The 14,039-nt window shown below is 47.6% G+C and overlaps 1 protein-coding gene across 1 annotated transcript; it reads right to left on the reverse strand.

The window, feature by feature from the left end:
• Window positions 1-5,991: 5,991 nt before the first annotated feature.
• Window positions 5,992-10,813, reverse strand: LOC142558155 (uncharacterized). The gene is made up of 2 exons (XM_075670316.1): window positions 10,694-10,813; window positions 5,992-8,172 (listed from the first exon to the last, which is right to left on the reverse strand). Exon 2 carries the CDS (start codon window positions 8,144-8,146, stop codon window positions 7,703-7,705), a length of 444 nt encoding a protein of 147 aa, XP_075526431.1. The 5' UTR covers window positions 8,147-8,172; window positions 10,694-10,813; the 3' UTR covers window positions 5,992-7,702.
• Window positions 10,814-14,039: the final 3,226 nt, after the last annotated feature.

Raw genomic sequence — 14,039 nt, forward strand, 5'->3', positions numbered from 1 at the left:
CGCAATGCACCTGTCATTTTCTTGCATCTCGTTAAACTAACAAGAATAACCGATTCATAACCTTGCCTCGCATTTCTAGAAGCTCGCGTTTTACCAGCTATTCGAGTCGGAAAGTGCACCGCAAAGCCGCTAACATTTGGGTAAAAGTAAGTTTAGCGGCACCTTACCAAGCATTTGACTGTGTGCAGCAACGCCTTCACTGTGCGGATAACAGTGATTCTTGCACATGCTCTGCGCGTCAATCGAAACTCGGTCACTGCAACGTGCCGAGCCGACACCACCTAGATGGCGCAAGGCATGTTTACTCCAATCCATAATTCATGCTACCTGGTCCGACTGCCATAGAAGCTAATGGATGCCCCCGAGTGAGGAACAGCGATTTTGACGCCACCGCTTTCGTCACGCCAGCCTTGGCAATGGAAATTTCGAACCAGGTAACACGACGTCGTGTATCGGGGTGAACAAACCTTATGTTATCTAGGTGGCGCTGGACGAGCAGTCACTTGTATTTCGACATACGCCAATGCATGAAAAAAAAAAGCGGCACGCAATAAAAACGAAGGCAGTGGTATAGGTGCACGATACTAGCGGTGCAGTCTTGGCGATATACGCTGGTGCATCGCTTGTAACAAGCATAGAGTATTTCCTGAGGCCAACGGCGTAGCAGGGGATGCAGAGCAGTAAGACCGTGCCGCGAGCGACAACGCTAGTGATCTACACTTTTCTCGGACACGAACTGCAACACGTACCATGTTGTCCCCCTGCAATCATGCCTTGTCGGTGCCGGACTTAATCGTAAACAAATAAATCGAGAAATAAAATTTAGAGCGCCGTTCTTTTTGGTTTTTTTTTTCCCCTTGAAGGCAGCCATTTTTCTGCGACTACGGGAACTGGCCAAAAGAAACGAAGGAACAACCGCGGTAACATTCAGTCTCGTATCGCCTGCTTGGTGCCAGTGTTCACTTGCCATAGCTTTGTGTTCAGCTACCCAGTCACTAAGCACGCAACCCAGCGTGGGCAGCACCGACAGCTGTCGATGAGGCGAGTGCTGATTAAGTGCATTTGTATGAAATGGCCGTGTGAGAGCAAAATGCAGTGGTCTCTAAGGCTCCATTTAGCGACCACAATGTTTCGACCCACAGGCTGTCTAACAACTATCGTGAGGCCACATGTGGCATAAGAAATGCATGTAGCGTCTCGTTGTGTGAATTCCTCTAAAAACCATTCCCTGGACACAGGAAAACCGCACTGAAGGACCAAGGAATCAGACAAAGGGGAGATGAGTTCGTAACCAGTTGAATCTGTCGAACAACTATCGTGTGGCAACATGCGGAGTAAGAAACGCATGTAGCGAATTATAGAGGGTGAAGTTATCGACATGCATGCATCTTATATATACATATATAAACGAGAGAAGGAGAAACGGTGGGATCGATTTTCTTAGTCATGACCACATAAAGCCAACAGACAAGGAAGCCAAGTAAAGCATCGGGGAAATCAGCTGCAGTTGAATGAAAGTAAAAAATAATGAAGCAAAGGAAAATGAAAGTGGACGAGAAGATACCGTATCGAACCACGTACACATAAGTTGTAAACTGCGGCTTTTGATTCAATATTTCACCCCACGTGAACAAACGTGTAAAAGGATTAATGCTCGACATCACCCAGCAGCATCCGCTGCTTTCTGAAAAAATTACGGACACTAAACAGGAACGCAAAGACAAGCTGCATTATCGGTACACCGAACTTCGGCAACAGGAAAACGGCCACTGATTACTCTTAGGCATGCAAATACGCACGAGTGCAACTAATGCAAATGATGGGACGCTTGCAAAGAACGACAGCAGCCGTCTTTTTTTTTTTTTTCTCACCTTCAACTTGTTCGCTTCCCGCGCGCACAACTCGACAGATGCGCACTGCGTTCCCTCGAACGGTTCTCGATCCAAGGGACAGGACCCAACGCCACCCTGGGAGTTGGCTTCGTGGCAGGACTGACAAAGGACGTGCGAGCAAGGCAGTACCAGCGTCCGCTTCGGAATCATGCGGCAGAGGCCGCACACGCGTACGTTGGGCACGTCGTCGACAAACCGCGTCGGCCGCCAGTTGACGCCTGCGACCACGTGATCGCGAAAACGGTGCACGGGTCCCCGCTTGGCATCCGGCATGGCGACGTCTGCACGGCTACACTGAGTACCGAAATCGCGAGCCTGCGGCTTCTTGTAGTCCGATGGATGCGGCGCGGCAGGCGTAACAAGGGAAAGTTATGCGACGATGGTGTCACGTGACGTCACGCACGCGCAGTTCCTCACCGTGCTGGTACCAGAGCATGGCGGTCGCGGTGACGTCACTGCGCCACGACATAACGCGTGCATTGTCACGCTTTTTTTTCTCGACGGTTTTTTTTTAGCCGGATTATCGCCGTTTTCGATTCGCCGTTCGACGCAAGACACGGCTGTCGTGCTGTCACGTTTCCTGCTTTTTACTGGAAAATATTTTGCACCCTTAAAAGTAAATAAGGATGTAATTGTGTGTATACGTCACACCCTTACACTCATTTTTGGGTGTAGAGGTGCGAGTCATATAGACAAAATTGCGCCGTTCTTCTCTTTTAAGGGTGTAAATTATTTTGCAGTGTACGCGGCTTCTCTAGCGCTCCAACATAGCGGTCACGATGACGTTAAAAAAAATTCCCGGGTTTTACACGCCAAAACCATGAACTGATTATGAGGCACGACGTAGTGGGGGCACTATCATTTTTCGTGGTTGTAAAACCTTTGACGAAAAACAGTCCAGATCCATTGGTGAGTGACCTATACAAAGAGGGAGTGGTGTTTGAAGCGCGAATAGGTGAGAGGGGACAAACGTCATTAAGAAAAAATGCCTCTTAAAGGAAGGAAAAACCATGAAAAGCTTTATTTTATTTAAACTAAATCTAATTCTTAATTAAGTAGTCAGGTGGGATGCGCAATAGAAGAAAGGAAAAAGACGATTGCCTTTTACTTTAGTATTAATAAAAATATTTTTTATTAGCGCCCCTAGAAGAAAAAAAGGGGGCGTTCACGCAGCTATGGCAAAACACGGTCGTAAAGTTGGTCTGCTAGGAAAACGCCCCCCCTTGAAACGTTTTGTTGTTTCGCTCCTCCGTGCGGGACTTCTGAATACCGGTGGCGCGCGCTTTACGCTTGCTGAGCGAGGTGTTTCCGAGCTGCGTTGCTTCACGAGTCAAAGCGTTCAGTTGAAGAGTTCTCGCGCGAAGTGAGTAGGGAACGCCGGGCAAGTGTCGGCTTCAGCGGTCCAGGTGCGACTGCTATGACCGATGTGCTCGCACCTGAGGTTGCACTCAGAACACGCAAGGGGTACGTTCAGACGACGGGTGTTTCCCCACAAGCAAGGCTTCAGCTCATTCGTGAAAAGTTGGTTGTTTTCTCGTACGCTCCGTATCTCTTTTTTCTTGTCCTCTTCGTGACACGTTTCCTGTGATTGATTGATTGATTGATTGATTGATTGATTGATTGATTGATTGATTGATTGATTTTGTCGCAGCCACCTTGTCACTTTGCACTACAACGTCTTCGAACGCATAGCAGGCTGCGCGGTGTGCAAAATGCCAGATCAGTTACTAAGTTATATTAACTTATGTCTGCGCTAACGTTCATGCGCGCGCATCTTACCTCTGATCCTGAAGAAGTGTGTAATATGAAATGTCCTATTTTTTTTGGAACACACATATCGCTTCTTTTTTGAAGAACTGTAAAGCCAAGTGCGCAAACCGAAATGTTACATCGACCCTAAACATATATCTAGATCCTTCCCACCAGCCTGCCGATCTAATACTAAAGAGGGCATATCTTTATGACAGGTACGCAGGGCAAGAATCAACTTTTGAAGTTGCATCTACTTTCCGGTAGCTAGAGGAAGTTACGGTATGTACGCATGTTCTCTAGTCACTCTGCTATTGAGGCAGTTATGCATTGAGGTCGATGACGCATCGCGATTGTTATGCGCAAGGTTTCTTTTCTTTTTTTCTTGGGGGGGGGGGGGGATTGTTATGCGCAAGGTTTTTTTTTTTTGGGGGGGGGGGGGAGTGCCTAGTGCTCATATTTTTCGCTGCCACAGTTATAGTTGACTGTATGCCACACTATAATTCTCGTCTTGTGGTTTCAGCCAATAAAACTCGATTATTGTCATAAAATTGGGCGTAAATGGGAATACCTTTGTTTCAGCACGAACTCATTAGCAAGGCGGAGCATCACTCTTTATTTCAGGATCCCCTACACACCTGACAAACAATGAAATAATGCAGGAACGTATGGTACGTGGCCGGGTGTTAGCCAGCTGCGAAATAAATAATAGCCAAGGTCAAGGTGACAGCAAGGTCACGAACGCGTAAAGACCTGACAAGCGAGAAAAACGTACCGAAGAAAATTATCGTTGTTCTTGCCGCTTTGTTTTGGACACCATTTCAAGCAGGACACTAAAGGTTGTAACATTTTGGTTAGAACACCTGCCTCAAAGTCTTAAGAAACTAATCACTAATTTGAACTCCAGAACTTGAGGATCTGTGCAGCCAGTTTCGCGACCACTTGACTGCTATACAAAAAAAGTGCATGCTACGTAGAAGTACGTATAGGTTCCGAGACAATCCTCGCTAAACGCGCAATCGGTTACTGATGGACTCGCTACTTCAAGTGATTCTCTTAAGTGTCAAATTGATTGGGAGGCTAACATCCCACTCTCTTTCATCGTACTTAACCTGACGCAACTTGTGCACCGAATTTCCTTCCTTATATATAGATGTTTACTACAAGAAGCCAGCGTTAAGTCGTGTGTTGCGTGATATTGCGAGAGACCATAGCGAGAGTCAGACAGAGTAACCCTACGTGTTTAGTGTTTACCGGCGTAGGGCCTTGGCACCTGATGCATAGTCTGGTAGGCTGCTGCGGACCATTCGTCAGGTTGGTTGTGCTCTCGTCGGTGTTCGACGCAGTTTCAAAACCGCTGCCTATACCTACAGACCATCCACACACCGCAGGACGCCGCGAGCCGTTAGGGACCTCAATTGGAGAAACCTGCTAGTTGGCACAGTGCTCGCTTAATTCGGGCAGCCCTACTCACTATGGCCCAGACCCGAAGTGCCCGGACCACGTCTGCCGCGGCGACCTCTGATGTAAATAGTCAAGAGGGGAAGAAAATTGAAAATAGACGTGTTTCGACAACAATCATAAGATATCGTACTGCGCAATGCCCCCGCGATTCTGTCTCTGAAGAGTGACTGTGAGAAACAAGTTCCCACAACTGTCTTCTATAATAATACTATAGCCACGAAATGTTAGCAAACGATGTTGACGGTCTCAAGCATATTCGTTCAATTTATTGGTGAGGTTTAGCCAACCGAAGCGACACCGGAGCTGACAGGGACCCTGTAGAGAGGGGCTTGAGATTAACTTTGACCCCTTACGGCAGTGTAACGCGTGCCGAAAGCTCAGTGCCTGCAAAGTTTTTTTTTTTTATCCTTTGCGCCCAGGAAAGTGGGCACCGAGGCTAAGAACGAAACATCGCAATCTCGTGTCCACCAGCAGTACAGTCTAGAAAGCCGAGCCACCACGCTGGGTATCACGCAGCTTATAATGCTGAAAGGTTCGAAACACTAGGTTTAAAAATTGAGACCCGGTAAACTCACGTTTGGGAAACTAACAGATGTTTGTGAAATATTAGTTTGACTAGTGTTAAATACCGTTGCTGCACGTGAACTATTATTATTGTTGCTTGTCATTCCGAGCCTCATGTCATTACGAGGCTGCTAAGAGGCACATATATCAACAACCACTTCATGTATGTCTCAAAAATCGCGTGACTTGGTCTCATGCGCAATTTACGACACCCTCTAGCGCGCTTTACTTGCGTGCTTGTTGCACTTCGTGAGCAATGTTGCAAAAAGTTTGCACGCCTGAATTTGAAAATGTCAGTTAACAAAAAGGAGACTACCCAGTGCAATGTTCAATGAGTTTATTAGAACGAAAGCACGTGAAGGAAAACAGAGCCACACAATCGCGTTACATTTTGCACAAACCTATAGAATAGGAAACATGCTGCGCTTGCATAAAGGCAGAATAGGTTTGAATTATTCCTGTAAAGGCAAGTGCAGTAATTCTGCTGTGACGAGATGTCCCATGGCGAGACCAAAGAAAGAAAAAAAAATGCCATCGGAGTGAGTACGGTTTTGTCAACATTGTCATCGCACAAACGTCTAATACTTGCAATGGTGGGCGTTCTGAACAAAATGAACCGTGGAAATGAGGTTTAGTAGTGTAGTTTGCTGGGCCAGTTGGTGCATGGCGAACGTATAGGAGGTTCCGGCAAGTACGGACGCGATTTGTAAGTCCAGCGTAGTCCTGTTCGTTCCTTTTACTTGCGCCCGCGTCCGTACTTGCCAGAACCCCCTCATGCGGGGAAATAAACCTTAGAAAAAGAAATTGTGAATCCAACGCTTATATAACGATTGGTGCCAAGCTATGTTTTCTTTGAAGTTCTCACAACTGTTTTGCTTCGCGTTTAAGCTAGATTCCCACGACGTACCGAATTCCGCGGAGCAGCTTATCTGCTTCGTCCTCGTGCGCGGCGTGATTGGACGACACTGGGTTGTGTAATTCGCGTCCGCAGAATTTGGTCCGTCGTGTGAATCCAGCTTTACAAGCCAGCAAATGCTCGCTTCTACACTCCGCTTCTCAGAGTAATTGTGGTTCCGTTCGGCGCTTCTTTAAGGCCTCCGTCTCTTCCTCACTCAGTGGACGCTTTGTGCAATGACATGCTCATTCTTCCTTGCGCTAGGCCCATTTTGACCACGTGACCTTTTCCTCCACACTGAGATGCTTCTGTTACGGACTGTTTCAAGTCACGGCAGGTCGACCCGCCTCTCCCAATGCATGCTCTCTCCTCATTTCGTTCGCTTCCCTTCTTTCTCCACACCCGCTCCACTTCTCTGCAGCCGATTTTTTTCGCTTGTTTTCTGTGACGGATTTTCTCTTCTTTTTTTTTCACTTCCCGGCAGGTCAACGCTCCTCACTCGATGAACGTTTTGTCCTAGTTTGTTCACTTCATTACTTTCTCCTCACTCGCCTGCTTCTTGTGCCAAATCCTTTCTCGCTCCTCTGTAGCCTACTTCAATTTTCTGTTATCCGATTTCTTCCCTTCTTGCCTCTTCCTCTGCTCGTCTGTCTGAGCGCACAAACCCAGTGTCACATTACCCGATGACACATAAACAATGGTCCAAGTTGTTGTCTACTGAGCAATACCGCACCCGCGAGGTCTGACGAACAGGCAAGGAAAGCAAAATACGTACGAGGCGCAGTTTTTGCCTGTACTGTGAACTTGCCGCATTTTTCATTCGACGCAACATGTTTGAATTGCCCACTTACAGTGGTTTAAGACACCCCTCGCAGATTAATATACAGACTTCTCCAACGTTACAAGCAGAACACCCCCATATCTTTCTACAAGCCAGACTGCGCTACAGTACTGCATCTATAGCTATGGCTGTTGGGTACAGGAAGAAAGATAACACAAAACACACGCACCGTACAACACAGGTCTTACAACAAACACACATGTAACACGAACCGTGCAAACATTATGCCTGATGGTAAGTCTTCATCGAAATGGCAAAGAGAGATACGTTCCTACACCAGCGTTGTGAGCATGGCTTTCAACGAACCGTGTTGTACATCACGTCCAAAGTTCTGTCCCCGTCGTCGTCGGCCCTGACGGCTCGGTTCATGGCGCAAACGCAGGCCGTGGTCACGTCTACGGTCTTATTTTGCACCGACCACTGAGAGCCGACGTTCCAGCGTGGGTACGACACCTTGATTTTTTCCCTCACTTCCTGGCACCGAAAGTCCCCCGTAGGGCTGCACAGGTTTCCGGGACACTTGCACTTGACGCTGGGTATCTCTGGCGGAATCCTGTGGGAGTCGATGTCCAGGACCCGGGTGAAGGTGCACGTTGCCCTGTTTCCGATGCCGTACGAATTGGGCTGCGGAGCGCACTTTCCACTAGAGGCCTTGAGGACCGCACCACCGGCGTCGTTGAGGGTCACGCCCGCTGAGAACGTGCAAGAGGCCAGAAGAACCACCTCGCGCATTCCGAGCATGCTGGGGGTCCGAATGCCAGGTAAATCTGCGGATGCACGTGGACACGAATCATGAATTTGCTCTTGGTAATTCGTTAAGGCGAACGGGTCGAAAAAATTTACCATCTGGCGTTATGGCACCAAAATTCAATGGCGTTGGGAGTTGGAGTTGGGAGTTGAACCCACGATCTTTGGTAGTATTTACGGCACAATTAATTAAAGCACATTTAATTAAGGTATAGTTAATTAAGGCCCTCGAACCCAGGTATTTTGGTGGGAGTCGGACACACGACTTTTGGTGTTAGTTAAGGCAAACTTAGTTAAAGCACGTTTTATTATTGTAGAGCTAATTAAGGCACGCGAACCCACGACCCTTGGTGCTTATTAGGGCGCAGTTAATTAAGACGCAGTTGGTTAAGGTAAAGCTAAGGCACTCGAACCCACAAGCCTTTGGTGGGAGAAACAAGTAATAGGAAGTAACGCATTCGAATGAGAATGTCAAGTAATTTAACGAATGTCTCGTGAACGCGGAGGCCTTCACCTTCATCCGCTTCAGTGACTGTCAACTATTAATAACCAATTTACTGGTGGATTGAATTAAAGGCTTAACGGTTCGTTGATTGAGCTTAACGTCCTAAAGCAGCGCAGTAGTTGAAGACTCCGAACTGGTTCCGACCATTTGGGGTACTGTAAGGTGCACCCAAATCTCTTGTTTCTATTCCGCCTCCATTGTAATTTGTATGCTGCGGCTTGGAATCGGAGCCTCTATCTTGGGTCCAGAAGCACAACGTCATGGCCATTTGCCACAGGGGCCTTTCAGAAACATCTACAATTCCTTAGCCTAGCAGATACGTATTATGCACCGGAAATGTGTAACGGAATATCAGAAGATGTACCCAGGAACATAACCACGGTGTCGAAACCTTGTTGCGCGTTGGAACTCAAAACAAGTGTTAGAATTAATGATCAGCAGTCGAGATAAGCAAGAAACATGTAGTGCACTGATGCAAAAAAGAAAGCAGGGAAGCGATTGATATAACCCGAGTCGTTTCAGGCAACTGTTCGATATAGCGACAGAAGCTTTAATGAAGAGAAAATATCAAGAGGAGATAGGCAAAATGCTAGACTGCGACATGAGTTTATAATACTTGATTAGCTCAAGTATAGCTAGGTAACTATTGGTCACTTCACCATTTCGAAGTGGGTGCCAAAAGAAATCATCCATCATCACCGTCGTCTTTCAGACAGTTTCAGATTCCTTCCATTCCTTGATCTGGAATCTATCTTCTTATCAGTCAACGTAAGCTGTCTCCAACGCTGGCCAGATTTGGAGCAAATATTTAATAGGGTATTAATTCCGTATATGCCGCTTTTTTTCTTTGTTCCATTCTCTCTGTCCGTCGTCATTGACTCGCCATTCGCCGCGCCGCGTTTATCGCCAACATCCAATGGCAAATAGTTTTAGCTGGAATGATGTCGTTTTAGCGTGGCCGTTTTAGCAGAATTCTCGAAAAGGAAGGTGAACAGCAATGTCTTAAGTGACTGCTGGTGACGACGCATGTCCAAGTCAAAATGTGTTGGACGCGTTCCTCTCTATATAGTGTGACAGTTCCGCAGCCGGAAAAGCGCGAGTATCAGGAAGTTTGCGTTCCTGCGAAGATCCCTGCACTGGCATAAAAGAGCCGAAATCCACTGAACGCAATAAATTACCAAATGACTTTTTTTTTGCGAGCAACATTGCACATTGTCGCCACCAGTGCTGGAGGTCGTCGCAGTGTCCCAACGTTCCGCAAAAAAGAAAACGAGAAACTGTAACTGTAGTAGCGAAAGCCGTCTAGTATAAAATCGATAAAATTGAAAGCAATGAATTTTTGCAAGACCTGGCATTATAGATTTCATATCTCCGTTAACAAGCCCCATCATATAAAGACACCAGCCACGAAACGACGAGATATATAAACAACCATAGCCGTCATCTCGAAAAGTGAATCCCGACCAGGAACTTGGGTTCGTGTAATCACTGCTTATTATCGCTGCACACTGCCTTTGCAAGCCGATGTAACAGAAGCTTAGAAGATAGCAAGAATCACGTAAAGGAAACTAAGGACCAGGCAACAATCGACCTAACTATGAATTGTATGCCTAACGGTTTGAAATAGACAGCAGTATGCATTAGAGCGCCTCGTTTTTTTTTTTGTTTTTTTTAAATCTGCAGCAGACATCGTTGTTGAGATTAAAAGTGGAGTTGGGCAGGCTACGTAATTCGTAGAACTGACAACCTACTATCTTTCGTGGAAACAGAGAGGGTGCTGAAGAAATTTAAACAGAAAAAGGGCTTCTGCTTACAGCTAGAGGGCAGGGGAAACATAATCGGAGACCACCCACAGGTGTCTTAGTTCCGCAGTTGAACCTACATTTGATTACGCCGGTTATCCGATCGCCCCCGTAGAGTCGCTGACTACGAGCACCCATTTATGTAGTCTATTATACGCTACCTCGCAATTCTGCCACGAACTGAACGACAGTTCCGACGTTATGAGTATGACGATGACAATGTGCAAGTCTTACCCTCAATGCAGGAACACAGCACGAACAGGGTATACGACGTACAAGCCAGAGACGAACTAATACATACGGCGGTACTCGGGGCACAAGACGGCAACCAGCTTCCCCGGGGATCTGCGTCAGTCTTTATGCTCGCGTCGCGTCGCGAAGTTATTCGAAAACAGAGTCGCGCAAGGTCGGGTGAGAACCGGATTTTGCCTCGGCAATTTTAGTCGGTGGGCGTTCAGGTCCTCCCAGTATGTGCACTAGTGTACTAGTAGGCATCCACAAAAAAATAAAGCTAATAAAGAGTGCACGCTTTGAGCTGTCGAGGGGGAATCCCGCGCTAACTTTAGGCGCCTAATCGTTTCCTGGCCTTCACAGGTAAGACCGAGAGCGTACCGAAGTACAAAGACAGGCCTACGTTTTCTTTTTTTTTCACTTTGCTTTATAAGGCGAAAGATTTTGAGCACCGTGTATACGAAGTTTATGAGACGTGCAGTGGTGAGACCTCTGACTTATTGACACTGGTCGCTGTGCATATATATATATAGTCATGTGCCATCATAGACGCAGCACTCACTGCGCTAGTACCCAAACATGGCGGCCACGATGACGTCAGCGCATCGTATTATCACGCGCACATTGTTTTGCTTATTGGCGGTGACTGTTTTTAACCGGTTCATCATTGTTACCGCTTTGTCGTTCGACACAAGACGGGGCCCATGGTGCTGTCATGATGTCACGTTTTTTTTTATTGCGCTCTTTCTCGACGTTCTAGTACCTAAAGATGGCGGCCACGATGACGTCTGTGCAAACCTATCTATCGTGCACTCGCATGGCGGCGCCAGTGCTGCCGAACGCGACAGCGCCACTGCGGCAAGGTCGAGTGGTCGAGCCACGGCCGCTCGGCGAAACGCGCACCCTGCCTATGGGACCGCGCGCCTCGACTATGGGACCTCCTTCTGTATACTAAATACTGGTAATGTGACCCCAACTTCAAATAATAAATTCTGATTCTGGTATGCATCGAGCGACCGAGGTCCAGCACGTTCCACGTGTTCCCCTTCCTCCCGCGCGCGTTGACCGGTGGTGTGTGCGGCGGCTGTCGCCGCGCGATAATAATGCCATCGCGAACCGCGAGCTTGTTGTTTTGCGTCAACGGAAGGACGCGCCAGGTTGGTTGACGAGTGTCAAGAGGGGGGAACTTTGGGCCAGTTGATCCGACACGTTTAAAGAGGAAAAGGACCGCGACTTCAGACGGGACGTGACGAAGGAGCGGACAGGGCGAGTTGACAGGACCGCTCGTCCTGCCCACTCATTCGTCACGTTCCGTCTGAAGTCGACCTTCTTTTCCTCTTTAAACGTGTTGACGTGCATAAACGTCAAACGAGGTACTTTGGTTCGCGGTGCTGACTTGCGCGCCGCTAGATCACTGCGTCTCGGGGAAGAAATCAACGAGTGCTGTCGGTTTGTCAAAAAAAAAATCTGTGGAAACGGCCGGTACAACTAAAAAATTCGGAGCCGTTGCACTCTGTGAAGGTGGGTGACCAGCGGAGCTGTATATATGGTGACAGATATGTTGATAAATATGTTGATTGAAAATAAAAGACACGTACCGCAATAAGTTTCGCTTCTTTTTTCATATTTTTTGTTGTTTTATTAAATTGCATACTCGATGCATTTGTCTTTATCTTTAACCTTATTTTGTTCGATTTTTTGGATTTATTATTTGCTCACCAAGGTGACTGTCGTTTTATGACAGCTATGATATACGGACAGTGGCTCTGTGGCTACACTGGAAAGCTTCTCGGCCAATGTGAGGTCTACACACGACCGATGACGCGTCGTGGGCACGCTGATGTTTGTGCAATACTGAATGCCAGACCTTTCCGAGAGAAACGCCACTAACCACTTTCCTTCTGGCCGAGACACGTCTATGTTGAAATCACGCGCAATCACGACGGGAGACGAGTCGATAGGGGTGATTTAACCAAAGGTACATACGCTTGGCGTTTTCGGCACGATCTTCGTCCGTATTACGTGCCACCCGCCCTCGCCACTGACATTCCCGCTTCTATTCGCGACGGTGTTCTTCGTAGGCGCGCTGTTTTTCCGCAGTCCTGACCGCACGCGGCCTACCCATTGCATGGATGGAAGGGAGCTGACAATAAGGTTACGTGGTTTGCCTATAGGGCCCGTGAGGTCAAACCGCAATCTATACTAGGCAGTGTCTATTCCGGTTTTACTTTTTGTTATTAGACATATGATATTTTTTTATCACAATATGTTTTGATGCTTCTCGCGATTAAACGCAGCTGGTGCGTACCCGGCGATACGCTTTTATCACCGTTTTTGTCACTGGGATAGGCCGGTCGTGAGCTCTGGGGTGGCCGCCATCTTTATTGCCTACGCACGCAAACTGCTAGAACCCAGCGTATAACGGCTCCGATGTAAAAATCGTGAATTACGACGTGCGCTTAGAGATGTACGCGCTGTTTTCTTGCTGAGCCCTCTGGTTGTTATTGTTGCACCGGTTTTTTGTAATCCTGGCATTTCAGAAAGTTATGTTTGACGGACATCTTGCCGCGTCCGCTTCGCCCATGCGTGGCATGCATGGTGGCCGGCACCCTTTTCTTGCTTACAAGCAGGCATCCCAGAACACTTCCGGTTAAGCACTCTGGAACAACGCAAGTTACAATGGCCTATAAATTTACAGAACCCTCCGGCTGGCGTCAGTTTTTGCTGTGAAGTTGGAATGTTCTACAAGCGAATTTTATTGCTCAGTGCAACAAAAAAACAAAGCTCATACACGAGATCGACACATGCCGCACTTTCTTTATATCTGAAACCATCAAGAATATGCGCCTACAGTAAACTATGCGCAAAGTACTTCCGTTTTCCTGGATAACCTGACTGTCAGAAATGCATGACCGGAAGTTTTCTGGAGTCGTGAATGCGCTGCTGCCCCAGCGTGGACAAAAAAGGGGCGCATGGTGTAGTGTGGCGGCCCAGCCCGGTCTTGACGCTAGCAGAAAGTGGGCCGCGGCCCGACCCGACACTGGAGCGTGTACTGGGGCAAGGCCCCAGTTCACGAATCGTCTCGTTCGTAAGTGATCTTTGCCATCAGCCGGCCGCCGTCTATAATAATATGTCGGGCATCAGGATCGGCTCTGTTTTTGTCTTGAGAACAATTCTACCTAAAAAGTTTTTTTTTTTTTTTGCGCAGCTATAAAAGTTGGGCTCGCGGCGTGAGATCAGGACGCGTAAACGAAGCAGGAGGCAGCGCGAGGTAGCGGGGTCGAATCCTGGCCGCGGCGGCCGCGTTTTGATGTTGGCGAAATGCGAGATACACCCGTGTACTTATATT

Source organism: Dermacentor variabilis, chromosome 9 (genome assembly GCF_050947875.1).
Source record: "Dermacentor variabilis isolate Ectoservices chromosome 9, ASM5094787v1, whole genome shotgun sequence".
Taxonomy (NCBI): domain Eukaryota; kingdom Metazoa; phylum Arthropoda; class Arachnida; order Ixodida; family Ixodidae; genus Dermacentor; species Dermacentor variabilis.

Excerpts from the sequence above, each read along its gene's own strand:
- LOC142558155 (XM_075670316.1), bottom strand. The coding sequence starts at position 8,146 with ATGCTCGGAATGCGCGAGGTGGTTCTTCTGGCCTCTTGCACGTTCTCA.